The sequence below is a fragment of the Corapipo altera genome, unplaced genomic scaffold (genome assembly GCF_003945725.1).
Source record: "Corapipo altera isolate COAL_440 unplaced genomic scaffold, ASM394572v1 71, whole genome shotgun sequence".
NCBI lineage: Eukaryota > Metazoa > Chordata > Aves > Passeriformes > Pipridae > Corapipo > Corapipo altera.
In genome coordinates this window covers 328,249-356,092 of record NW_020884916.1, presented here as the reverse complement: position 1 = coordinate 356,092, position 27,844 = coordinate 328,249, and the positions used below count along the sequence as shown (strand labels likewise).

Sequence of the window (27,844 nt, the reverse complement as noted above, 5' to 3'; positions counted from 1 at the left end):
GTCAGTGGGGGTTGGCATCCTCTGAGCCCTGTGCCACACGATCCAGTGAAGCAGGGACTGTGCATTCACCAGTGCAATGCCCAGGACCCACTGGCTGTATCCCAGAGTGTGGGATATGCCCAAACTCCTTAGTTTGGGAGCAGCCAACCCCAACTCAGCTCATGAACTGGGATAACTCTGACTTGGGAAAATCTTCCTCTTGACTTCGCAGCCCAAGGGTTTGGGTGCTTTGCCTGCACAATGGTGGGCACCAGCCCATGTTCCCCCTGCTCCGGTGGGTTTTTTGGGTGGGAGCAGGGCATTTTTTTCTGAAATCTCAAGTCAGCAAGCTGCAGTAATTGACCTTTTGACCCAGATATAAAGTTGGGAGGTAAAAGACACAGCTTGCAAGATTTTTATAAAACTGTTGACCTCTCACAAGATTAACTCAGAGATAATAGTAATTATCAACAGCTTATGGTGGGTCCAATCGATGGTGAACTTTACCTCCTGCCTAAAACTGAAGGTCAGTGTTTTACTGCAGCAAAGATAACTGCCATGGGTTTTCTCACCACCACCAGTCAGCAAACGTCCCTGTACAGAGGAATTCCCTGAATGGAGTGCATATGGCTCCTGTGGGAAAATGGACCCACGGGATGGTGCAGTGCAGTGCCCAAGTGTGGGTTTTGGTGATGCTTAATGCTGTAGCTGAGCCTCAGCACAGCTCAGATGGCCTCTCTGCCACTGTGCTGGCACACTGGGACAGTGGCTCCCTTGGGATGCTCGGGCCGGGGCAGCGGGCACGGAGAGGCAGAGCACTGCTCCAAAAAGGCACTTCCTCTTTAATAGCTTTTGATTGTGTGCTTTCACTTTTTATGTATAAAAGATAGTCCATTTAATTAACTTGAGAATGCAATTTCAAAACCACTAATGCTTTACACATGACGACTCTTAAAATACAAGTAACGTTGCAGTACTGTGCCGTGCTCCCTCTGCCTCTTGTGCCTTGTTTTGGAGACAAACATTCCCCCCCACCGGTAGTTCCAGATCCTTGAATAGGAGTCAAACAGATTTGGGGTGTTTGAACCCAGATTTGCCTTGTCAGTGGACCTGGGCTGTCGGGTACCATCCTCTAGCAATGTCAGTGATTTCCTCCATGTCCTTGTCTTTCCCTGGATGTCACCTGTTAATCTCCAGCCAACAGCACCGTGAGCTAGAGCATCTTCTCTCTGGCACTGGTGAGCAGGCTTTGTTTCTGTGAGCTTTCCTCGAGCCTTGGGTTTCTCCTTTGTACCTTTTTTTATAGAGCTGGTTTTTAATGGATGTGCACACCCTCGCTGCAACCCCTCACTTGAAACACCCTACAGGCCTTTCCAAGTTCCTTAGTTTTTACCAAGCATCTTTAGGCTGTCCCAGATGGATATGGTGGGGGGAAGCTTCAAAGGCTGGCTAAGTGGATGTGGCACAGTCAGTCCAGGTGGCTTGTTCAAATCCTGCACACCCTTGCTGATGTGAGACCCCAGGGTACTCTGACCAGGACCCTCACCCAGTGCATGGATGAGCCCCAGAGCCAACTCCTCTGACTTCCCTCACTATCTAGTGGGGTTGCAGGCAGCTCTGGGGAAACCCCTGTTTTCCCCTCCCAAGTGCCTTTCCCCCAGCCAGGCGCAGGGAAAACGGGTGGGAACCTGGAGGTGAATTGCTGGATTTGTTGTTAAAAACCTGCACGCACCAACTCCCCCTTTTATTTTTTTCCCTTTTTTTTTTTTTTTTTTGTAGCATAGAAACCTCTCTTTGTGGCAGAAGGCTGGGAGGGTTTGAATGCCACATCCCGGCGTAGGAGGCTGACTGGGACCATACGGCTTTATCATTCATTAATTCCTGTGCTCATTCATCCCCCTATTTAAACTTCTCTGTAAAGACGGGAGCTACAGATGGTCTTTTGGTACCCGCTTTAGCCGACAGCCCTCGGCCCCGACAAAGGGGTACAGAGGGAGCAGCAGAGTGTACAAAATATTTCCAACCATTAGAAATCGAGGTCTCATTCACCAGCAGCTCCTGTTTTGAAAGCGAATTTATGCAAACGTCGTAACCCCCAGGCAGGGCAGGGCCAGGAGTGGGACTGAGCTGGGGGCAGCATCAGCTGCTTTTGCCTGTGATAATTTGGTGCCAGGTCACTGTTTCCAGTTTGCTTCAAGAATTTGTTATTGTTGTGGCACCAACATCACCCTTTGGTGTGGGAAGCCATGACCAGAGTGTCACTGGCTGTGCCTCAGGTGTCCCACTCGTGCTGGCCAGTGCTTTGTCCTGGCTGTTTGCTGGTGCAGCAGCCACCATGTTCCCAATGTGTATGTGTTTTGTGTGTGGTGGCAATGATGTGCTGAGCTGGGGATGCACTGGGGCTGTGGTGCTGGGAGTGACACCGGTGGTGCCTCTGCCTGCCCATGCTGTAGTTCCCACGGGTGGTTCGAGTCCCACGGGTGCAGGGGATGTTCAGGGCTCCCGCTGTCTCTGTCTTGTCCTCAGGAAAGGTTTGCAGGGAAGCACCGTGGATGTGGGAATACTGGTGTGCAAGGGAGCAGCAGTATCACCCCTTGGCAGAGGAGGAACTGCTGGTCCCATGGCTACTGGGGAGCTGTTGGGGCACATGGGAGATGTTTCCTTAGCAAAAAGCCTGGCTGGCCACTGCTGAGGGGGCTCCAGACCTGACCCTGGGCACTGCATTTGCTGCCATGCTCCATCCTTTCCACGGGAAAGTTGGGACCAAAAGTTTTCTCATGGAAAAACCGAATTCTGCGATCTCGTTTTTGCACATGCTGTGCTTAAATATTAACACCAATTGAGCAAATTGCCTTTTAACTGCCTTTATTTTCTTTCATTAACGATATAATTTAAAAGCTCCCGAATTTGCATGGAACCTGTTGTGCATGTTGGGGCGGGGGGTGAGGCTGCTCATAAATGAATTAATTGTGAGCAAGCCTCCTTGGGGAGGTCCCACGGTGCCGGGATGGCTCAGCAACGCCCGGGTTTGGGACGCCGCGTACTTTTGGCTGGGGCTGGGGGGAGCGGAGTGTGCCGTCAGTGCTGGCGTCCTGCTCAGAGCTTGGCTTGCCCGGAAGGTATTTATTTATTTTTCAGCAAAACATGTTGTAGGCTGAGCAAAACTAATTACAGAGAGCTGAGGCAGCGTCTTGTGTTAGTGCACCAGGGCTGAAACCGGTGCAGGAGGGAAAAACTGCAGGGGAAAGTTGCCAGTGCTGTGCCCCCGTCGCCGTCCCCCTGGGCGAGGCCCTGCAGCCCCAGCAGCGTCTGCCCGTGTTGTTGTGCCGTGAGATGACAGGTTACAGTGCGATTCCAGCCTGCTCCGCTCGCTCCCTCCGTGCAGATGTTGGTGTGGTTTTGGGAGCAAAGCCAGCTCTGATACGGTGGATGCGATGCAGCCCCACGTGCTGCACTGTGCTGTGCTGACAGCTCTGCCAGGGCTCGGCTGGGTGAGCTCCTTTGACACCTCCCACTTCCATAGTCATTCCCAAAGTATATGTTTTCTAAGGGAGGTCTTGCAGTCGGAGGGACAGCAGTGGCCTCAGTCCCTGAGCTGCCAAGGCATTCCCCTTGTTGCCAGCTCCTTGTCCTGGGCACACTGGATGTCTCCAAAGCCTAGTACAGTGCGGATATGCTAAATTACTGCCTTGACAAGGTGCATAATGTTCATCTCCCAACTTCCAACTGGAAATAATTAGTTATTTTTCCACCCCGGGAACTCTTGAGAAGGCAGTGTGAACCTGGGCAAAGGCAGCGGCACTGGCAGAGGGCAGGAGGAGACCAGCCCATGGCTGGGAGAAGCGTCTCTGGGTAATCCATGGGGAGCGTGGCATCTCCAGCCTGTCTGAGGGCATTTCTCCTGCCAGAGAAAGGCTGTGCAACAGCCCAGCATTAGGGTTTCATTAATCAAAGACACTTCCACTGCCCCTGTACAGCAACATCGGTGCTGCGCCTGTCCCTCGCTGACAGCTCCCTAATTCATCTTCCCGGGGAAGGGGGGGACGTGCTGCTCTTACCACTCGTGCTGCCAATGCTGCGGCCGTTGCCTGTTCTCCTTCCCAAACTTTTGAAGCCCAACTGGTGCGGGGAGTGCTTTGGGAGCCTCTCTGGGAGCTGGTGAGCACAGGGCAGGCAGTGTGCACAGAGCAGAGGTGAGACCCCTGGCTGGACTCCTGCACGCTTGGGGTTCTCCCATCCCCTGACCCAGGGAGATGTCTCTGCCTGTCCCCAAAATGCAGGCACAATACCCGGGTGTGCACCCAGTGGTCCCATCCCAGGAGCCCAAACCAGTCCTCCAAGAGGGCACATGACTATGCACAGAGCCAGGCGGCAGCAGATTGGAATCGGGCATTCTTAATTCTAGCTACAAAAACACAATATTTTGGAGTTGCTAATAATAAGAAAGTGTTTTCATCAAAGGTTTATTCGTCTGTGTGCTGACATCTGGAGAGCTGAGATAGATATTTTCCTTAAGACTGTATTTCCAAGCCATGAGCTCTTCCCTGGCTGTTAATTAATCCTTTGTAGTTTAGCGACTGATGAAATCATGACTCTATGAAATTTTAATCCTTGTGCTGTATAGGCACAACCGACATTATCAGAGGACCCCAGGTGTGTGCTTGAAATTAGTTTGTTGAATCTCTTGCATATTTGATTACCTTATAAAACTCCTCGGGATCTGGGCTGCTTCTGGGAGCGGTGGTGTTTGCCTGTGGTTTGTGCCCGTTCCTGGCTGCAGTTCCCAGGTGGGCTGAGGGGGAGCCGGGGCAGAAACCAGGGAGGCATCAGCATCTCCGTAGGGAAGTGAGGGGTGGGAAGCACATGTCTCCCTGATGGAACAGAGCAGCCGAGCTGCTGATTGATTCCATCTGGCACCTGGGTGCTTTTCCCACTCCCTGAAGGGGAGCTCAGTGCAGGGAAGTGGCTCCTGGGCCCATCTCAGCTCAGCCCTGCAGCAGCCACGTAGGTACCACCCTGTTTCTGACACATGTCCAGCCTCAGCCCTGTGGAGGGGTCATCGAAGAGAGTGGAAATTAAAAGAAAATTCTCCCTACTCTAAAAAACTCTTCCACTCATTTAGGTTGCTCTGTGCTCCAGCATCCCAATAGCATATCCATTCTTCCCTGTATCCCTACTTTTGGCTCCTTGGGGACTTTTACTGTCTCCTCAGGGCTCTGGGAGCTCCAGGCTCCCCCTTTACTGGGGAGCAGTGGGATGATGCTGCCTGGACTGTCTCAGGACTGTTGTCCCTGGAAACCATCCAATGCACCATGCTGAATGCTTTCTGTGTGTCATAGAATCCCAGAGTGGTTTGGGTTGGAAGGGACCTTAAAGCTCATCCTGCTCCAATCCCCTGCCGTGGGCAGGGACACCTTCCACTAGCCCAGGCTCTCAGAGCCAGGTGTCCCAACCGTCCCGAAGGTCGGGAGGAAGGAGCGGCTGAGGCCGGCGCTTCGCTGGTGCTCTGGTGGCACACGTGCTGCTACAGAAACCAGATGACAAATGTATTTTTAAACTTGGAATCCATGAACCGCTTATTATTTCTGAATTAGGAATCAAAACATCTGCATAATCACGCCGCTGCTGCGGCAGATGTACTCGGCACGAAGGTCACTTTGCCTTTTTGTCGAGATCTCGTATTATTTTGAATAAGCAGCGCCCCCCGTGCTCTGCCTGACGCCTCTGACACCCGTGTCATGTTGTTTCAGCGCTGCCCAGCGCAGCCTGGGGCTGAGGCTGCCCAGCCCAGCGAACTCCTCTCCCAGTGCTCAGCACATCAGTGTCACCAGATGCCCGAAGAATGGGGATGGTGATTTTGGACGGTGCATTAGTGCCGGTTATTCCAGGCAGGGCCGCGTGCATCGCGTTAACCCCTCGGTGCCTGTGCTCCGTCCCCACCGTGACAGTGTGGAATCGTGGTTCTGTTTGCATCAGTATCCAGGTGGTGCAGTGGAGATGCAGGACTGTTCCCTGGGCCAGCAGAAGCTGCTGACACCCGGTACCATTGCTCAGTAAATTGTGCAGTGGCTGCATTCCGAATCCCCTTCCGAAAGCCACAGATCTCTCCGGCTTCGGAGCTGGGGCAGCATCTGTGCCCCTGTCTGTGATGGACAGGAGATGCTTCCCCACTGCCAGCTGCAGGATGCAGCCAGTGGTTTCCCATCCATGCTTGTCCCATCCGGTGCGAGCTCATGGACCCCCTTGTGTGGGGGGGCTGGGATACACAAAGGGAATGCTGGCAGGGATAAAACTCTGTCCAGGGGAATCCCATTCGATAATGAATATTGAACACGAATCTTAAACCAGGACCTTGGAATACATTACAAAAAAAAATCTGTATGCTGCCCTATTTTCTGTGGCCAGTTTCTCTTTTCCCAGGCCGTGGGGCTGGAAGTGCTGTTCCAGTGGGATGCTGAGAGTAGCCAACAGGAGATGCTACCACATGTGCTCAGCCCAGGCCAGTGGCAAACTAGGAGAGTCGCTGCCCTTTGGCAGCATTTTTTCACACTTGTTGTGAGCAGGGTCTAAAAAAAGATTGGAATTGTGCATTTGGTGTTTGTGTCCTGGTTCTGTATCAGGTGTGGTAGGATAAGAGGATCCTTTCCTTGGCTTTTTTCACAGGGGAAGGGTTGGCATCATGCTGGAATGATGTCACACCACAGGATCTGGTTTGAGCTCATAAATTAGCTCGTGGTAAATATAAATATTGTACAGGCAGGGAGTTTCAGGGTTTTCTATTGATAGCTCTCCCCTCCCCTGGCTGTTGTTTTTTTTTAAATCAAAACCTTCAGAAATAGTAAAATCTTTATTTCCATTTCTATTTCCTGTAAGATTTATTTATTTATTTTCAGCAGCAGTGGTGGTTTGAGGGCAGGTTTTTTTGTCGGTGTTTTCTTTTTTTTTTCTTCTTAATTTATTAAAGCGAAAAGAAGGTCTCAGTTCCCTTCCCCCTTCCCCGTGCCCTTAATAGCTCTCCCTGCTATTTTAATCCTGCGGGCTGGGAGCTGAGGGCAGAGCAGTGACTGCAGGAGCCACCTTGGCTTCCCCGTCTGCCCCTGCTGCAAACAAGACGTGGCACCGCTGCCTCGATCTTGATAAAATAGATCAGGGATGAATCCATTTCATATCAACTTACGTGGGCAAGGGTGATGGAAGTGGAAATGGGGCAGCAGTGAGGGTTTGGGGGACGTTACTGGGATACAAAGCAGTGCTGGTCCTGCTTGGCCTGCCCAGTGTTGGGTGCATCACACGTGCCATGGTGGGACTGTGCCGGCTGGTGGCCGCCCCTCCTGCAGGCACCACGGTTACAGCCCAGTATAAATAAAATTAGAAGGCTCCCATAAAACTCTGTTATTGCTGCGGCACAAAGTTAGAACCACTGGAGGTTTGTGCTCCCTGGCACTCGCGCGCAGCAATGAATATTTTATAGGAAAGGAAATACTTAGTGTCTGAATCTTTTTATAGTGCTGACGCTCCTGTGGTTGGTGAGCTGCCCCTCACACCCACGCCCTTCACCAGCGCTCGCAGGGCTGGGTCCCCCCAACATCCCATGGCCCCACTGCCCTGCAGCATCCCATGGTCCCACAGCATCTGCCAGCCCCACATCCCCACAGCATCCTCTGGTCCCACTGCCCTGCGTCCCATGGCCCTGCATCCCTGGGAGTTGCAGAGGAACGAACCAGGGAAATGCAGCAGGGTGGACGGGGAAAATCAGTGGGGTGGGGATCTCGACCTGCTGCATGGACTTTGGGAGATGCAGCAAAACTGCTGTGTTAGTCCCACGGACTGATTTCTGTCAGTGCAGGACTCTGAGTGCTGCACTCATGCATGTTTTTGCCTGGCTTTGGACTTGTCAGGACTCTGCTGTTTTCCTTGTGTCACACACCCTCCCAGTTCCCCCACTGTGTTGGGTGTCCAGAATATGGATCAGACAGGGTGTGGGCAGAGATGTGCAAGCCCCCACAGCCCCTCGCCACGGGTCTCCCATGCCAGGCTGCATTCCAGCCACACGCTGCTCCAGGCTTTGTCTTGGGACTCACTGCTCCAACAGGTACAGGGAGAGCCTCGGCTGCGCCGGCGCCGTTCCTCGGCAGCGGCGGGTTCTTGCTTCCCCTCGGTAGCCGGCCGCCCTGCCAAGCTGCGCCCCGGCCCGGAGATGACAAAGTGCCCTTTAGTTAATTGCAGAACGGATCGCCTGGAGTTAAAAGTTCTGATTTATACGACTATGGCTCTAACTGCTCAATAACACGGGCCCGTAATCTACTTTCATTTCAAACAGAAGGGTGATTTATGGGGCAGCATGCCGCTTTAGCTCAGAAATGAGGTGTTCAACATATGCTCTGTTGACATAAATTTGGAATTTATCGCTCCTGTCAAAACTGCCTGTTGGACAAAGGTGCGCATTAAGGCAATAAATGGCTCGGAATAGTTTTCTGTCAAATTTCCTAACCATTGTATTCACTCTGTTTGAGGGGAAAAATATACACTTAAAAGTAATCAAACCGCCGAGAGCCATGCGTCTTGTTCAGTATGGAGGGAGGGGAGGGGGTCTCCTCTCGCTTCCAAAAATGGGTGGCAGGGAGGGGCTGGGATATGAGAGCTCCTCAAGTAAAAGCATAAGGCTGTTTTAGGCAGGTTTTTAAGCAGGCAGAGCAGGGATTTGTTTATGGTGGCAGTGGGGCACTTGCAGTGGTCTTTAGGTGCCAGGGCTGCACCCGTACCCACACCCCGGGATGCTCCACTGAGCCCCCGTGTCCCCCTGGAGCGGGCAGTGGCGTTTGCCACCGACCTCGGCCTTTTCACACGAAGCACCCTGTGGGGAAAACTCATAATTTTTACACCGCGTGGTCTTGCTGGAGTCGCCGTCCCTTTGAAGTGCTTTTTGCGGGGCATTTACAGGCCTTTTTAATTACCATCAGCTTGCGAGGGGCCAGCCTCTCGCCTGGCTTTTGTTTGCTGGTGCTGGGCGGGGAGGGGGTATCGCTGGGTTTGTGTTCTGCCTGGACAGCCGTTTGCCAAAGCCCTGCACCGGGGCTCGCTTGGGAGGGTTGGATCCAGCCCTGGGACTCCATGCCACAGGCATCTTCGTCACCCTGGGCATCTTTGTCAAGCATCCTCCAGTGATATCTCACAACCTAGAGGCTTTGGGCAGCTTCGTGTTTCCACGCACCTCAAGCAGGCCATCGAGTGGGAATTAGGGGAAACCCTCTTTTTACAAAAAAGACGCTTTTCCTGCTTACCACTGCTCTTCATCCCATGGGCACCTTCTCAGCCGATGTGCTCATAGGGACCTTTCAGGAGAAAGAAGCACAATTTCAGCCTCAAATCAGAATAATAAAGCATAGTTTATCTTTTGGCACGGAGTTTGGACAGCACAGCCAAGCAGGGATGTATTTGAACGCCCTTCAGTCCCCCGCCCCCCCCTTTCTGGAGGCACAACTTCAGAAGCGTGTATTGATCTTTCCCCTCAGATCTTAACAGCCCGAGCAGCCGTAATACCTTGCTTACATCTGCCAGGTTTTTGTGCAGTTTTGCAACATCTCCTTAATCCGGTGAGCAGAAATAGAACATTTCAATCATATTTCGCTACCGGGAAACGGAGCAGATAAAGCGCTTTAAGACCTTGTTGAAAGGGACCGTGCAAGATGGCGAGCGATAAGATCGTCCTAGAAGCAGGCGCCGAACGGAAAACTTTTGTTACCGCTGAAATTTGTTGATAGAGATATTGCAGCTAAATTACTCCTCGAGCACCCCAGCGCCCCTTCAACACAATGTGGAGGGGACGTGACTCGGGGACATCGCAGCGCCCTGGGCAGTGGCAGGTGGGGATCTCCAGGGTGCCCTGGCACCAGCAGGTCTGGGGGGCTTCGTGGCTTTGTTTCCCCGCTCTGTGTTGGGGAGGGTGGGAGAAGAAGTTGTGTTGGGTTTGCCAAATGCGGAGAAAGGAAGCTTGTCCTTCCATTTCTCTGTTTCTTGAGATTCACTTAAAAAAAACCCCAAACCTCCATATTTTGCTCAAACTAATTAACTAATTAGACTTTAATTCAGTGAAAAGGCATTCTGGCCTCAGAGAGGGCAGTGTGGGCCCTGGGGATGCCGTGCTCTTCATAACAAAGTGCTTTTAACCCAACGTTAAACGCAGGAGCGAGCGCAGCCCGAGCCGGGGAGTGTGACAGGCATGTCCCGAATTAAAAATGCAAAATGAGAAGGTTGTCACTTATTGAGCTGCTCGTTGGCAGCGGAACCCTGTCAGGAGGCTGGTGTTTTATTTATTTTTGCAAGGCGGATAAATCCTTTGGATTGTAAACCTTCTTGGCCTGAATTCGTGCATGACTCCTAATCCTCCGCTATGACACAGTGAATTCAGGACAAGCCTGATTAATAATTACATTATACAGCAAAGTTGAGAGTTGAAACCAACTCCTGCTCCTGTCCTTTCTGCTCCACAGCATCTGCTGAACATCACAGGGTCTCCTCCTGCTCCTACTCTTCCTGTGCATGCCATCTCCTGCGAGGTGGGATGTGGGGCTGGCAGTTAGGGAACAGGCCCCTGTGCCCCATGGGGCAGGGGTAGGTTTGGAGCTCGAGGCTCTCTGCAGCTGTGAGGGGTGATCCTGCTTGGACTCAGAGCAGCAGGAGCTTCGTGCCAATAAAACTTACACTTTAGGGGAAGTAAAGCTCAGACAAAGCTGAACCTCCCCCCAGCACAGGCACATGGTTCTCACAGCCTGCACAGCCGGGGCTGAGCCCTCCCGTGGGAGGGTCCACATCTAGGCCTGGGCAGGACCGTTCTGTTTTGTCTTTGGCAACAAGGCAATAGAAATACGCTTGTCCTGCTGCGGAGCAATGATAAATGGTGGCTGTGATCAGAGGTCGGCACACAGTGATGGGCTGTTACTCCTCAACACACACAAATACTTCTCTGTTTACAGCATCCGATGTTGAAACTTTGCACGTGCTGCTGTTGTGAGTCCTCCCCAGCCGTGGGTCCGAGCGGCTCACGGTGACCGAGGGCTGGCAGGGGGCAGCCCGTGTGTGTGGGGCTTAGGGACGTTGGTCAGCGTGGCTGTCAAGTGCAGAGCTGGGTGGCTTTGCAAAGAGTCTGTTTGTCACCAGCGGAGGTGGCAAAATAAAGCACCAAGCCCCCATTCCACGTGTTCCAGGCTTTGCATCCCTCCACACACCCAGAGCAGCAGAGGCTGTTGTGGGGAGTGAGCCTCAGGGTACTCCTGTGCGGCGTGGTGGTAGCTGAGCAATGGCTGGCCCCAGAGGGGAATGGGTCTGGAGGGGCTGCCGTGGGACAGCAGTGATGGCTTGGGAGTGAGATCAGATTAGGTTGGATTCGTTGGTGCGTATAGACTTGGACAGTGCTCCTTTAATGCTGCCTGTTAAAGGTCATTCCGTTTGGTGGAGAGCTGCAACCTTGGCTGCCCAAAGATGGAGCATCAGTGTCTTAGCTGTAAAGACTGGGTGATAACACAGGGTGTGGCCACTGCAGCCGAGCCCAGCACCTGCTGCCATGGCCAGTGCCCTGGGCGGAGGGCCCCGCTGGTCCCCAGGATGTGGGGGATGCTCACCCCACGGCGTGCTGCGGGGTGGGCGACGTGGTTGGAGGTTGTGCAATGCTGCCCGGGCGTAGCTCAGTGTGTACCTGGGGCTGCCAGGAAACAGTGAGTGGCAAATTTCCTGTTTGTGAGCTGGTGGTTGCGTTTGTTGCTTGTGATTTGTGTTGCGCTGAATTTGGATGGAAATTGGGATTTGGTTAGATGTGCACACAAACAACCTCTTAAAGTGGTTGGGGTTTTTTTGGCACACAGTGCCCTTTTTCAAAAGTGCTCAGGGCATGGGGAAGGAGTTTGCCAACACAGACTTTACCTGAACTCCAGATTTCAGATTTATCAGGTTTATCAAAAGACTCGAATGACAGGAGCAATGACAGAAATTGACCCGGAGAGGGGTTGTCTCCTCAGTGCTGGGAGTCACACAGGACCTACCCTGTCCATGCCTTCCCTGCAGGGCTTCTCAAGCCAGAACCGACTTAGGGTGATATGTGGGTTGTGGGAAGCACTGGGCAGTTTCTCAGCATTATTTCAGGTCAGTTCCCTCTGGTGCAGGACTAACCCCACTCTGTTCTCCCCTAGGAAGCTGCACAGCGGGATGAAGACGTACGGATGCGAACTGTGCGGGAAGCGGTTCCTGGACAGCTTGCGGCTGCGAATGCACTTACTGGCTCACTCAGGTGGGTTGGGAGGGGGTACTGGGTTGCTCTCCATGCCCACTCAGGGATGCTGCAACCGCTCAGCTCACACGTCTTGTCTGAAGCAGACACGTGCGGAACTGGCTGCACCCTTCCCCGGGCAGCATGTTGCAGACTTGTTCTCCAGTGCCCAGTAATTTGATTTATTTAAATATTCTTTTTTGGAGTTTGTTTTCAAGTCCTTAATTGTGGAAATATTTTCCAGGCTAAGCAGCTCAGAATAACAAACTCTACATGCCACGCAGCTGCTCGTGGTCAGCCCTGCTCATGGTGTGAGCACTGGCTCCACCTCAGCACCCATGTCCCAGTGCCGTGCTCTTGTACAGGCAGGTTCGTTAGCAAAACTGTGGAATTAGGCATTCTCTGCCTAATGAATCTGAGTAGCAGGTTCACAGGCTGCAGGGCCTTTAATTAAATAGATAGGGAAGGGCTGGAGCGCTGCAGTAAAGGGAAGACTTGTGCTCTGCAAGTGGATAGGAGCTGATGTTTCCCTTGGAGGTGCAGCCCCTGGCACAGCTGGGGGTCAGATGAGGAGAACTGGGGATGGCCACCAGACCCCTGTGCTCAAACACAGCCAGGAGTCCTCCCCACTCCAAGGACAGATCACTTGGGGGTGACAGGTACTGCAACCACAGTTCTGCTTGCAGGTAGCATGGCAGGGAAGCTCTATTATATTTGATATGGGTTTGTACACTTTTATCTATTTTTTGCCCTTTTTCCCTTTTTTATTCCCCACTACCCCTTGTTCACATGGCGAGGGCTGCTGCCCCCACACTCCTTCTGGCCAGGTACTGCTTTCTGCTTTTTGGGGTGTTGAACCTAACCCTGACACCATCCCCATCCCACCATTTTTTGGGACAGACACTGGCTCCTCAGGGTGCCCATGGGCAGTGGCAGGTTGCCGGAAGAGGTCCCCGGGATACTGGTCCCCCCGGTGCTGGGGTGCAGGATGCTGGTCCCCCCGGTGCTGGGGTGCAGGATGCTGGTCCCCCCCCCAGTGCTGGGGTGCAGGATTCTGGTTCCCTGCAGCGCTGGTGCACGCGGCTCGTGTTTGTTATGGTCGTGTTGGCTCGCAGCCTGTCCCTGGCAGGCAGCCAGCTTTGTGGGTACAGTATGTACAGTGAACACCGAGCCAAGCTTGTCATTGCGCAGGATTAATTTTTTTTTTTTTTTTTTGGAAAACCAGCCAGGGGGGGGGGGGGGGGGGAGAGCTCTGCCTCGCACTCACAAACAGCCGCTGCGAATTCCAGCGCTGTTATTTATTAAAGCAGGAGACCTTTGCACCTCTTCCCTCGCCTCCCCCCGCCGCCAGCCCGGGATGCAGCGAGGTTGTGCCGGAGCAGCAGCACAGGGCTTGTTTTCAACTCCAAAGGCAGCTTGCATCCACACTAATGGACCATGTGTTTAGTTGGGAGTTTGCCCCTTGGGAGAGAATTGTGGTGGGATGGCTTGTGCCCCCTGGCACCCACCTCCAGCCCTGGTGTCAAAGGGTTTGAGAGGGTTGACATCTCCAGCTTCCCCATCCAAGCCGTTGATGGGTTGTGGTAAAGGTTCCCAACTGAGGAACGTTTGGGAACCAGCCCTGGGGGGTGTGTTGCTCCACAGCAGGGTGGGCACACAGCACTGTTATTGCAGCAGCCTTGCAGGTGCGTGTTGACTCTCAGTGTAAAGCGTAAATGTAAAGCCTTTAATGCCATGCAGAACCTTTCCCTGCGTGCTGCCCATGCTGCCGGCGGCTGAGCTCTCAGACACCTCTAAGGATGATACTGAGAGTTACCCCACTCCCAGAAAAGCGAATTGCCAGGGAAGGAGAGGTGGGAGACCTGGTTCATTGGTGCTGTGGTTGAGAAGCACCATTGGTTTGACCAGGAATGGTGCTCAGTGGGTGCTCATTCACAGCCTGGGGTGCCGGTTACTCGGTACCTGCTGTCAGCTGTGTGTGTTCCCTAGGACAGGGAGGAAAGTGGGTTTCTGCCTGTCCCCTCTCACTTTGCCTCTCCATCCAGCAGAAATCTCTGTCATGGAGATGGCTGTGCAGCCCTTCTCTGCTCTGGCCTGGGAAGGGTGGGAATAACCAGCAATGCACGTGGATGCTTATGGGCAGCATGGGTAGCATGCAGGCAGCAGCCCTGCAGACCCCTACCCTGTTGGCCCACACCCTTCCTCCCCACACCCAAATATGCTTCTGCATCATCAGGAGGGGCAGACAAAAGCCCCAACGTCCCAGTGGGTGACAGACATGCTGTCAAGGGAACAGGGGCTGCCGGGGAAGTGTGGTCCAACGTGCTGGTAGGGATGGCACCTCAGGCAGGAGGGAAGGGTGAATCCCACCCTCAGCTCTCCCTGCCCAGTGTTAGGGGAGGGGGCTCATCCCAGGTCATCCACCTCCACCAAACATTGCGCCTCTCCCCCAGGTGGGATGTACGGGGTGGAGGGGGGGGTGACGGCAGCTCTGGCCCCCTTGCCCCCGGCCGGTCCCCGCGGCAGCTCCCCGGGGAGGCCTCCGCCCCCCCGCCCCGGCTGGCCGGCGTCCCGCGCTCGGTCCCGGGTGATGTCAGCGGCCTGCCGGCAGGTCTGGATGTTCTGCCAGCGTTCCCGCGTTTATGATCATCCGCAGATGTGCATCCAAGAACACACTGTACCCACAGCAGAAATTAATGCAGGCTTGACTGCCGGCCAAGCCGCGCACACGGGGGAGAGGAAGAAAGAAAACAAAAACTGTTTAATGCTGTTTATAAATTATACACTGGCTGATGAAAAATACATTTCTCTCGGCCCCCCACTCCCCCACCCCTCCCCATCCTCTTTGCCTTGAGAGCCTGAGCTGAGACCAGAAGAATATGGTTTGCTTTTTAGCTCCTGTTTTGGCCGGGTTCCTGGACCTGGCCGCTGGGTCGGAGCCAGCTGCCTGCTCCCCCCGCCCTTACCTGATGAAATGTGTTTATTTTTCACCCACCACCACCTCTCTCCGCTCCCCTCATTTGGCTGTCCCTTGTTATTGACAGTATTGACATTACTGAAGGTGGGGTGCAGGGAGGGGCTCCAGGACCCCTCGCACCGTGGCGCTCCCCATGCCCAACACATCCAGTGTCCATCCATCTGTCTTTTTCCCTCCCTGTGTCTGCGGCCATCGCCACCTACCTGCTTTCTGCTGGAGGGGGGAAACTTCCCAAACTTCCCCCAAGGTCGTGGTGCTGCAGACCCCCCTCACTTGGGCTGAGGGGGTAAATGGGGCAGGAGTGCCCCCACCCCTGCCCACCCCTCCCCGCGCACTCACCAGCTATTTACGCAGCTTTTGTGTTGGTTTTTTTTTAATACCACTAATGTTTATCATTTGCCCAACAGGCTTGACAGATTTTGTTTCCTGTCGAGCGGTGGCGGTGGCAAAGCCCCCCCGGTTGCCAAGGAGCCGCCTCCCCGCACCGTCACGGGCTGATTTGGTATTCCGTGCGGCGCCCCGCCGCATTTCTGTATGCAAGACAAAGTGTTTTGATGGAGGACGATTGCAGGAGTGTCTGGAGGCTGTTTGGAGTTTTATGGGCTGTGCAGTACGCGCCGTGCTCGCTCGCCGTGCGGGGCTGCCGGGGATGGGGTCTGTCATTTTTTCCCTATGGAGAGGATGCTGCCGGAGAGAGCAGCACTGGCAGGGCGGCAGAAAGGGGGGATTATGTAAAAACCTGCCGGGTTTGGCTCCCAAGCTAAAAATTTGCATTTTTATTATTATTTTTAAAATTAAAATACCCCCTGCTCCACCTGTTCCCATGTGGTGTGGGAGTCAGTGGCAGTGGCTTGCCAAGGTTGGGTGATGGTGTTGCCGGTGACTGCCACCTCACCGGCCCCCAAGGCCCTGCTCCATCATTCCAGGTGCTTTCCCAAGGCTCCCCAGGGCAGCCGGTGAGATGATGCTACAGCATCCTTCCCAGCGGAGCCTCTGACATTCCAGCATGGAGTCCCTCTCACCCTGTAGCACCCGTGCTTTTTCTCATATTCAGTTATTGCCTTTCGATGGCACTTTGGGAAGCAGGAGCTGAAGCCAGCTCTCCAGGCCTGCTCTGCAGCTCCATCTTTTTTCAGCCCTTCTTGGGTTTCTCTACTGTATTTTTTTAGTGCAGAGATTTTCACAACTGTCTCTTCCACTTGGGTGAAACAGGGGAAAAGGGAAATAATAATAATAATAATTATAATAGTAATAATAATAATAATAATGGCAATAATAAAAACCCAAAAGCAGCTTGATGTGGGCAAAAGAAGAAAACAAGAGAATGGGATAGAGAACAGGCTAAATTTAAAATTGTAATTGGCTGACTTCCACAGGCTTGCGGGTGTTTTAATGACTCATAATAACTTCATTTAAAACCAGCTGAGCAGAAAATAGATTGGAGAGGAGCCTCAGGCCATTATGGATTTGTTTTTTTTTTGACAAGCTCTGTTTTCGGCAGCCAGGAAGGCACTCGCAGAGGGCTCGGCTGCTGCGCTCCCTGAGTTGGTGGTCTGCCCAGCAGAGATTGTATAGAAACCAGGGCCGGCTCTTCTTTTTTTTTTTTTCCCTTTTTTTTTTTTCACTGATTAAAAATAGATGCCTTGAGGTATTATTTTAGCATCACTGTGGTTTGATGCTTTTTTTTCTTTGTACTTCTGATGTGGTAAACGGAACATAAATAAAATTGTTTTTGAAATTACTGAATTAATTAGGTAGTAAAGCGACGACAGTGCATAAATTTACTTAGCAATTTTTTTTTAATCCATATTTCCCCCCCCATCTCCACCTTCTCACCAATTACAGGCTGTTAATAATATATAATCCCAAATTTTTATTAATCCCCTCTGCTGGGGGAGGAGATGTCACATTGTACTGGCGGGGCCATCATGCCGAAATGGCAGTGGGGAAGGGCTGGATCCCCCCCCCACTGATCTCACCAATTTCCCATCTTCCTCCTCCCTTACCCATCCTCCTCCTTCTCATCCAGAGGATGCTGGTGGCCCCTCTTTTTCCTTTATTCCTTCTCTTTTCCTGAGCTAGAGTTCAGAGTGCCTCTCCCACAGCCGCTCAGCCTCCAGCCCCACAAAAGTTTCTCTTCCCCAATAAAGTCATTAAGTGATGGGTGTTGGGAGGGACTGTTGGGGTGATGGTGGCTGAAATGAGATGAGCTCTGTCGTCCAACCTGCCAAGCTAAGCCTGGCTGGTGAGGAGGGAGCCACAGCCCCTGCCTCACTCACAGGGATGCTCACCATGATCCGTGGGGCATCCCGCTCCCGAGAGCCACTGTATGCCCTGGCAGCACTGCCTGGCCCAGCCGGGATCAGACTGTTCCCTTGCATTTCTTGGAGAGGAAATTAAATAATAGAATCATGGAATTGTTAAGTTGGAAAAGACTTTCAGGATCAAGTCCAGCCTGAGTTCTGCCCCTCCTTGTGGCTTTGCTGGGGGCACCACAGACCCGGGCAGCTCCGACCTTGCCGGGTGGGCACGGGGCAGCAATGACTGCGCAGATTGCGCAGGATGGAACAAGCGGAGGCTCCTCGCTCGTCCGCAGCAGGGACCTTTATTAGGTAGGGGCCATAAATTTGCTTGCGAGGATATAAATGTGCGGCGGGGGGGTCGGTGCCAACAGCGAGGCTCGCGCCGAAACGCAGCCGATACTTGGCAGCACGCGGAGTCCTGTCCCGTCCCATCGGGAAGATCATCCGGAGATATCTATACACTGTAGGCGATACGAGGCGCTGGCTAAATATACCCTCACGTAAATATACGTTTGGAGGGGCTGATGGTTTCTGTTTAAAGCGGGGAGAAAGGCGAGAGGGGGAGAAGAGAGCCCTGCCACAAGCTCCGCTTTCCAACGTGTCCTACTCCCTTTCATAACAAACAGCGAACCATGGTGGGTTTTTTCTGAGCCCTGTTATAATAAGCTCAGATGTTGGATGACATTTTTCCCGGTGACTCACATAGTAAAATTAACCTTGAACTATTTACATATTCAATCGCCGCCCTCCTCCTCCTCCTCCCCCTCCCCGCCGGCGTGTGTACATTACAGGAATTCTGGCTCCGTATCAGTTTTTGTTTTGCTGATGAGAAAAAAAAAAAAAAAGAGAGACAGAAAAAAAATTCCCCTCGCCTGGAGTACACATCTACTTGAGGGAAAGAACACGCAGTCCTGGCCTTTGGAAATTGGCAGGCGGCGTGCTGTTCCCGCGCTGATAAGAGGTACTGTAAATAAAACTGTACGGCAGCGCCTGCTGTAAATGCCCCGCGTCTGTACTCATTGTTCTGACAGCTCCGGCTTTTTTTGGGTCCACTGTTTTGGTACACACTGTGCTTCCTTATGTAAGCCAGCGCGCCCAGCTCCTCCCAGCGTTCGCCCTGTTTATTTTCGCCTCGCCAGGAATTTTTCCTCCCCCCCTCCCGCCCCCCAGCCAGATGCTGGCCGCCTTTGCCTCGCCTGGCCGTGCCTCCCTGGGGCTCTGCGGCCCCTCCGGCCACGGCTTGCGGAGAGCACTGGCATGTCCGTCCTCACCCCACGTGGAAATAGGGGAAGAAAAAGCAAACCCTGCGTTTAGCAGGGCCCTGGTGCATCTCAGCCTGTGGATGCAGCGAGAACCCCCCTGAGCACAGGACCCCTGGCATCAGCAGTGCACGGTCGCAGGGAGGGGGCACGGGCACGTGCCAACAGTTGCCCTGCCCTGGGAGGACCTGTTGCTGCCATGGGTTGCCATATCCTCACGAATCATGGGTTGCTGTATCCTCATGGATCACATTTTGACGTGGTGGGGCCGGCGGAGCTTCGAGTGGCGATGGAGAGCCATTGCCTTGGCAACTGCTGGCTGCACATCGCCCGCACCGTGTGCCGAGCGAGGGCGGCCCACGCCGCTGCCCTATTGATCCAGCCCTCTCCTCCCCGGCAGCTTCTCCCCATCCCAGCATCTGCATGGCCACGCTCCTCTCCCTGCCACGGGTGAGGGAAGGGACCACCGTCAGTACCTGCGTCCTGGCGATGCCCCACATCCCTAATGGCATCTCGGGCACATGGTCACCTGGCTAGCAGCAGGTGAGGGGGAGTTGCCCACCACCCTTCTCGTGGTGCCCCAAAGTTTGGGTGTGTTTGCCCATTTGGAGCAGCCGCACGGCCCAGGCACACTCAGGTTGTTTTGAATGCAAACTTGACATCGCGGCGAGGGTGGCGGGGAACAACATATGCACAGTAAACAGGCAGACTGTCATATTGATTAACAGATGAGACCTCTATTATCGATCAGCGCTTGGCGAGAAAATTTATCACGTTTAATTTCGCCGCTGCCAAATATTTCTGCCTGCAAGCCAGCCTTTACTGAGACAATTTAAAGGCAAAGGAATTCTCTATTCAAGGCATGTCATGATACCTCTCCCTCTCCCTATTGCCTTCTCTACACACCTTTCCCCAAATCCCACCCTGACAGTGGGACAGGGGCCTGAGGGTGGGAAGGGGGTGGGAGACGCAGTCTGGATCCCTGAAAATGTGCAGCACAACATTCTGTGGGTTGGTACCCCTGCCTTGAAGGCTGCTCTGTCACACTTAGCTCCTCACAACAGATTAATCAAACCTCGAAATCTAAGAAATAGGACCTCAGCTTTGTCCCACAGAGATGCTGTTGAATGTTGTGTATGTTGTTAATCTGGTTTCCTCTGGAAGGTCCTTATCTGCTGTTGGGAATCCTGGGTTTTTCCTCAGTCAGTTGAACCATTCCAGCCATATCCCCGATCAGGTCTGTCCTTGGGTACTGGAAACAGCAGCCATGATGGGAAGGGGCAGGAAACCAGTTGCAATTGGATCGGTTGCAGTGCTAATGAAAGATATCGATGTTTAATGATTTTTTTAAAAGATAAATAAATAAATTAATTTAATTTTTTTCCTGGCAAGCAGCTCTGTATTTTGCTGTGACGTGCAAGGAATGGGAGTGCAGAGATGAGTGAGGCACTGCTTTTGGTGTCTGCACAGGGGACACTAAACTTGAAACCCCTCCATGGCACCAGTCCTGTGGTGTTAATGGTGCTGGTGGCCACAGCAATGCCCCCGTGCAGGTTCAGGTGGGTGTCCATCTGTCCCTCAAATAACCCTCCTCTCCCCTTTCTCTCCCCAGCGGGTGCCAAAGCCCTGGTCTGCGATCAGTGTGGCGCCCAGTTCTCGAAGGAAGACGCCCTGGAGACGCACCGGCAGACACACACCGGTACGTGGCAGTCCCCTTCCATCCTTCACTTAGGCACAGGGTTAACATTTGGGCTGCCTTTGTCACCCTTTGCCCAACAGAGAGCTGGACCTTCTGCAGTTCTGCCTCTGCCTTGCCCAGGCAGCCCCAGTTCCTCTTACAGCAAAGCACAGATTTAGGCACCATTTGGCGCAGCACTGTTGCACCATTGCTCAGCATTACTGTGGGAAACGATGGTGCAGCAAACGTGAGGTCATTTGCTCCCTTTGTGAGCAAACACCATCCCTGTCCAAAGGGCTCCCAGCAGTTGGCTTCTGCCATTTTTCTGCTCTTGCACTTCCCAGCCTTTCAGCAGCACTGCCATGGGGAGCACAAGGAGCTCTTTATGCCTCTTGCAAAGGCTGCTGTGCCCAGGAAAGGTTTGCTATGGGGTTTGGGGAAATTAATGGCCAGGCAGTCCCAGGTGGAGCCTTTCACCCTGCAAAGTCAGGCTGGAGCAGGGCAGAGCAGCAGCTCCTCCCGTGCTATATCGGGAGCAGTTTAACCAAGCACAGGCTTGTCTTTCAGTGCTGAAAGCCCTGATAAATGCCACTGGCCGTGAGTCTGTGCTCAGGGCTGGCACAGAGAGCCCCTCCGGGTTCACTCTGGGGGTTTGAGGATTGATGCAAAGTGCTGTGTCACCAGGTGAGAATGGCTCCGGCCGTCATCCGATCTTGGAGCTGTGCTGGCCAAGCACCAGTCCATAAATCCCAGAGTACTTGCCCTCCCTGTCCAGAGCCGTACAGCTGGAGGCCAAGCTTTGCCATTCCAGGTGTATTTGGAAACCATGTGCTGTAGGCTGAGGACGAGGAGGAGAAGGAGGAGGCTGTGACAGGACAGTCAACACAGCAAGGGACTAACTGTGCAGGGCTGAGAGACCCAATCCCAAGCAGGGGGTTCAAGGTGGCTGAGCAAATAGCGGCTACTTCACCCTTTCCTTCTATTTCCCAGACTGGTTGAGCATCCTGGGGCGGCTGGTGGGAGCCCAGCCATGCAGCTCAGTGATGCCTGCACCCAAAAACATCCCACAGATGTAGAGCAGCAACGTGGTTTGGCTCACAAACCTGACATTCCTGTGGGGATTAAACCCCCTTTGGCTGGTGAATCCTGGGGCCTGAACTGTGCCAAAGCTCAAAGGGCAACAGGCAACCAGAGCAAGGGGACGCGGTGACCCGAGCGGAGCGGGTTTGTCATCACCACCTCTGGCTGTAAACATGTCAGAGTGGGGCTGGGTGGCGAGGGCAGCTGAAATGAATTGCTTCCTCTCCTCTGCTGGCACGCAGGGAGCCCTGCCCTGGCACAGAAAGCATCCCTCCCCTGCCTCGCTATAATTAACCCCCTTCCCAAATAACGGCATCTCCCAGAATGCATTCATTTTGGATGTCCTCCCTTCGCCCTTAGCAGCAGGCTGGTTGGCAAAAGACCTTACAACTTTCCAGGTAAAAAAAAAAACTAATAGCCCTTTTTGGTAGGGAAGCAGGTAGATTCCTTCTGGGGGTTTCCTTTCAGCATATGGGGCTGTTTCCCAGGCACACAGTCTGCACCCAGGATCCCCTTTATCCTATTTCCTTTCCCACTGCCCTCCTTGCTGCTTCAAATGACAGCGACAACATGAAGCCAGGCTGTTTTACACGTGCTGCATCGAGCACTGCTCATTTCTATGGCAGAAAACTGACGCCTCATTTCCCAAAGCAAGGCAAAAAACAAGAACAGATACAAAAAAATAGTTCCTGCTTGTAAGTACAGCGCTGGCTGTGCTGTGTGCAGCCCCATCGACACGGGGCCGAGACGCCCTCTCCGGGTGTGCGCTGTCCTTGGCCCCCATCCCATCACAATAGGAAAAGCAGCAACTGTTTTGGCTCATCTTCCAGCAGCACAAACTCGGTGCCATGCCAGGGGGAAGAGCATGGAAAATTCCTTACCCTTCTCCTAAAATGTAGAGGAAAAAACAGAACGGGTTGAGAAGGCGGCCTGACTCCCCCCAGGCAGCACCTCTGGGAGTCGGGATGCGCACACGGACGGCGTTCGTGCTAACGGGTTCTGGGCTCGCGCCGACGTTTATAAATATCAGAGGTGACTTGTCTCGAGTTTCCTCCCGTGTGCCAAGGCAGTTAGCGTGTGGCGGCCGGTGTCAGTCCCCAGGACGGCGTGGATTTACTCCTGACCCAATTTCACACGGGCATGATCAACACCTAATATAGAGTGTGTTTGCTTCGGTGTGTAGTTGGCTCTGATTTGTGGGGTCAGCGTGCCCCCGGCTGCGCTGCCAAGGATGCACAGGACCCTTCACTCTCCTCTGCCCGTATCCCCCGTGAGCATCCCATTCCCACATCTCATACCCACATCTCTCATATCCCTCATATCACCTGCCCAGAGACACAAGTAGCAGAAAAGAGTTAATGAAACCATGTAACTGAAAATTGAAAAACTCTATATCTTCTCCCCCTTTTTCTTTTCCCCTTTTTTTTTTCTTTTGCTGGGATGTTGGTAGCGTTTTGATTTAATAGTTGGCCAAACACAAGGGTCTATTTTATTCAGAGTTTACAGGCCTCAGGGCTGTTATTCCTCCAAATTTAATAGCATTGAAATTGCAGGGTTGGCGATAATTTGCCTATCACTTTCTGCTCTCCCATTGATGTTTATTGTCAGCGGGATGGAATCTCAATCCGATTCACTTAGATAACGTGTCTGTTAAACATTTAGATAATTGTGCCATCATTAACTTGTCACATTATTTTAGAGATTCAAAACAGTCGTGCAGTATAAGCAGAGGTACAAAGAGAGAAAAATCCAGTGGTGAGAGCAGGAACCCGGGAGCAGAGGCAGCAGGATGTCCCCGTGCTGGGTCCCATGGCAAATGTTGCTTGGTGGCCACACAGGGATTTTTTAAAAATTTTTAATTTTTTTTTTTTTATAATATGCTAGAGCTCTTGGTGCTTTTCTGTGGAAGAGCATCCCAGAAAGGCTGTTACTGGCTTGGGTTTGCCAAGGGATGCGTGGGAACCTGGAGGAGGCGGAGGGGGGACTGCACCGGAGCTGCGCTGTCAGACAGGCATGTGCTGTCCCCATTCTTGGCAAATGTACATTGAGTCCAATTCTTTGCATATTTGTCTTATTGCCTCATGTTTATTTCGCTTTCTCTGCCTCGGAATGGTCCCTACCTAAAACCTAGCAGTGGTGCTGCAGGTATACAGCACACTGCTTCTTCCAGTGTGGAAATGAAGGGTTATGAGCAAGTGGAACTTTACATGCGAGTTTAGTGATGAGAGCTGTAAATCACATTGAAACATGAGTTCTGTTTGCCTCACTCAGTGTGGTGCCACGAGCTGTTGGCAAGCCAGCTCTCTGCTGGGGCGCTTGGGATGACTCTGCCAATGGCTAGGGCTTGTCTTGGTGGTGGCACTGGTCACCAACAGCCGTCTGCAGTGCCTGCTCTGATGGCAAGTGGCACAGGTTTGGGAGATGCTGCTTGTGGCTTGTGCTGCTGCGTCATCCCCCATGGCTTGATTGGAGCTAAGCCCAGCACGAGCAGCCAGCACCAGCAGCCGGCACACTTCCTTACCCAAACCGACCTGACGTCTTCCTGGGCTGCCTGTGATTTTCTATTACCATTTCACAAGACTCAGGAGAGTTTTCTGAGAGCAGCTCGATGAGGCTTCTGGGGGAAGTACCTCCAGATCATGCTTTTCTCCATAGCTGGAGATAATGCACTGTAGTATTAAGTACCCTTAGAGGTAATTATCCCTTCTGTGCTCGCCTTGGCTCCACAGTCCCCGGGGGAAGGGAGCACCAGCGGTGCTGTGCTGTGATGCCCAGTCAGCGCTTTGCAGATTTTCTGTTGGGTGCAAGAGTGGATTTTGGATGCTCAGGTACTGGCCCCAGCTCACACAGGGTCTGGGGGCAGCAGGTCCTGGGGGCGCAGCACAGAGCCCCTTTGTCTGACAGTAATGTCCTGTGACAGTGCTTGAAATCTGAGTCCTGGCATGCATTCCTGCAGCCGGGAATCTCCCTGCCTTCCAGACCACGGCTGCTTCTGCCACCTTGACAGCAAATGGCAGCAAGAATTCCCTGCACTCCAAGGTGGGTGTCTGGGGAAGTGTGATGAGGCCGGGCGTCATGCAAGCCAGTGGGTTCACCAAAACATGCAAGGAGTTGGGAACGTGGCACAGCCACGCAGCCGCAGCAGCACCGGGGCCAATGGTCTGCCTTTAATTTTCCTGTGCAAATACTATTTAAAGCGTGATGAGAAAAGCCCTCTCGCTAAGCTACAGAGAAATCTTTCTTGTCCTTTAATTCTAGATGAAGGGGATTAGTGTGAACATATTTAACCTCTGACCCACAGACAAAAGCATTTTCAAATTTAGTTGCCAAGTGGCTCCCCATTTAGCCAAACCAGTGCAGTATCGCAGCAAGTTTTTTCCCTTCCCTCCCTTGAAAGCTTTAACATCCATTGTTGCCCTGTAGCACCACAGGGACTCGGCAGCCCTCCTCTGCTGGCGTTTGGGGTGCTGGTCAGAGCCTCATAAGGGACCTCAGCATGGCACAGTCACTGCTAGAACCCACAAAGGCTTCACAAAGCCAGCATGTAGCCAGCCCCTAAAAAAGCAAAGCCTTCTGTAGATGAGGCTGGTTTCTCCGTGGTTTCTGCACGCCCACCTCAGCACTGACACGTGCCCGCCCGTGATGGCACAGAGGATGTTTGGCTGTCCCTCTGGAGCACAAAGAGATGCCTCTGTCCCCGTTTGCTCTGGAGGTAGGATCAGCTATGGCGAGCTCGAGGATGCTGGGCACTACCGTGCCGGGCTTTATAAAAGAGGGATGAAACGCGGGCTCGGAGGCAGCCGGGGTCTCCTGGTCCAGCAGAGGAATGCCGAGAGGGGCCTCCCGTCAGGAGCCGGTGTCCGTTTACAGTGCATCTCTCATAAACCCGGCGGCGGGGGCGAGGGCAGGGGGACCGGCCCTCCTGGTATGTGATTGATTATCTGGTATTTATGCCATTGAGGACTTTTCAGCGGCTCGGGGTCAGGGGGTCATCTCATGTGTCTTGCTGCAAATCCGCTTCCTTTTGTACAGTGCGGGCTGGGTGAGCAGACACACAAAAACAGCTTTTTCTTTTCCTTGGGAAAAAGGGGAGGGGGGGGGGTGGTGTCAATGAATTTTTTTTTTCAGCCTTTCCTGAATAGTGTCCTTTTTAATTCCAAAGAACTTTTAATTAAAAGTAGCAGGAAAGTTCATCTCGACAAGGTTTAACTTACCTTAGCAGTTACTTTTGTCCCCCAGGATTCGCATCTCCCTGCTTTACAAAAACCCCCCAAGAACTGGGGGCCAGGCTGCGCTCGGTGCCGCTCTGCGTCTCCCCAGCTTTGCCGAGGGGGCCTTTTCATCTTTTCTCTTTTTTTAATGATGGGGGTGCAGGAATAATAAGCAGATGCTGCGAGTCCCGGCTTTGTGCCTTGCAGCAGCCGGTCAGTCCACCGACCAGGCTTTGCTGGGCAGCCTCCCCAATGCCAGAAGGGTCATTTTGTCAGATGGGATGTGAACCAGGGCTCTGCAGCAGCTCCATGGGGCCAGAGGGTGCCAGAGTGGTGCCACCCTGGCCAGGAGAGATGCTCGAGTGGAGCGAGTGGGCAGTGGGTGGGTGCCACTCTGTGCCAGGTGGGATGGTGGCAGTGGTGACAGCAGTGGTGACAGTGATCTCCCATGGGAAGACCCCTCAGTCTCCTCACCAAAGCTCTTTGTTGGGAAACAGAACAGTTTCTAGCACATCAGTTGAACTATGGTTCAGAAGCAATGGGGGAAATGTGCTGGGTTTTCAGCAGAGTTGAATTGTTTTTTCAGATGGTTTCACTCCAAATTCCAACTGGGAAGAGGAAATCTGGGAAGCCAGTGTGGTAAAGACAAGTAAGGACATAGATGGCAGCTTCCCATCTGATGCAGTGGCCAGAAATGCCTCCATGATTTACCTCTGGTTGCCCCAGTGAAACTGGTCCTCAGGAAGGGCAGGGATGATCCTTCGACACATATTCCTTGGGAATGGCAGAGAGGAATCCGGCATTCTTCAGGACTGAGAGTGATGAGATCAGCTTAAGGGAAAATAGCACAAAAGGAAGGTGCTGCACATAGACACCCAGATACCAGACTAGTGCATTTTGGCCAGGTGGTATGTATGCTTTGCCAGGAACAGAGGCAGTTTTCTGTTGGTACCTTTAGAGCTGAAACAGCTGAGTGCTGGGTTTTTTTCAGGGTTGATCAGGATTGAGGCTACATGAATGTTTTTGATATATTTTGATAGATATTCAGTACAACGAAAAGGCTTTGGGGAGTACAGCTTTGCAGGGAGGACGTGCCTCCAGCTTTGGCCAGAAAGCTTTAGGGGTTGCAAATGGCTTCAAACAAGTGTTTGGCCTGAAAAAAATGGAAATTGGGCTGGAAAGTACAGCACACCAGAGGTGTGAAGTGTCTGCAGTGCATTCCCAGGCTGGCACGGAACTTGGGGAAATTAGGAGCTTGGGAAATTAGGAGCTTGGGAACCTCCCGCCTTCCCCAGCCGGCAGGTGGAGATGCAGTAAATGGGATTGGCCTCTAAAATCCCTCTGCCAGATTTGCACAGTACTCAGTTTCTTCAGGAAGAGGAGAAAAGCCTGCTCAGGCTCTGCCAGTGCAGGCTGGGGTGATGCTGAGCATGTCCCTTCCTTCCAGAGCCTGAGGACCGCATTCAGGGAGGGCAGGATGGGGTGGAACATGCAATGCCCCAGGGTGGCTTGTCCCCTGTGCTGTGGATAGGGGTGTGCCTGGACTGGTGCTGTTCCCCCAGGAGCATCCCTTGCAGACCAGGAGCTGCCTGCATCCCTTGGTTTGCATCTCCACGGTGGGCTTAGCATCCTGCCCTGGAGATGGGGTGCACACCACAGTCCTCCTCAGCAGTCAACCCCACACACCCCCAAAAACACATCCCCCACTGAACACCCCGTTTGGGCCCGTGGGCGGCCGCAGGACTTCACCCAGCGCGGGTCCAGCTGCCGCCGTGATTGACGCAAAGCCAGTCTATAAATAAAGTCTTTCTCTCCTCTCATAAAGACTTTGCAGTTTAGTTTGCTTTCAAGGTCAAGATCAGACCTTTCTAAATAAACACATATCAAAGGATCATTAGTGGAGCAGCACTGTTAAATTGAGATATTAACTTCTGTCAGCCGCACGTTTCCTTTTTGTTCTGTAACTCGCGACTGCGGCGGGTTTTTATTATTTTGGCCCTAGGCGGTAGCATCTGGCTTCTGTAGAGACTGTAAAAATTAAAAAGCAACACAAATCATTGCGAGAGAAAAGCAGTAAATTCAATGATAAGAATTTAAA

At 52.9% G+C, this 27,844-nt stretch overlaps 1 protein-coding gene across 1 annotated transcript in view; it reads left to right on the top strand.

Annotated features, from left to right (window-relative positions):
- Positions 1–27,844, top strand: part of ZBTB16 (zinc finger and BTB domain containing 16) — a 53,074-nt gene that overhangs the window by 13,583 nt on the left and 11,647 nt on the right. The window contains exons 2-3 of the mRNA XM_027655480.1: positions 12,162–12,259; positions 20,390–20,476. Coding sequence (XP_027511281.1) covers positions 12,162–12,259; positions 20,390–20,476 — 185 coding nt within the window. The remainder of the gene's footprint in view (positions 1–12,161; positions 12,260–20,389; positions 20,477–27,844) is intronic.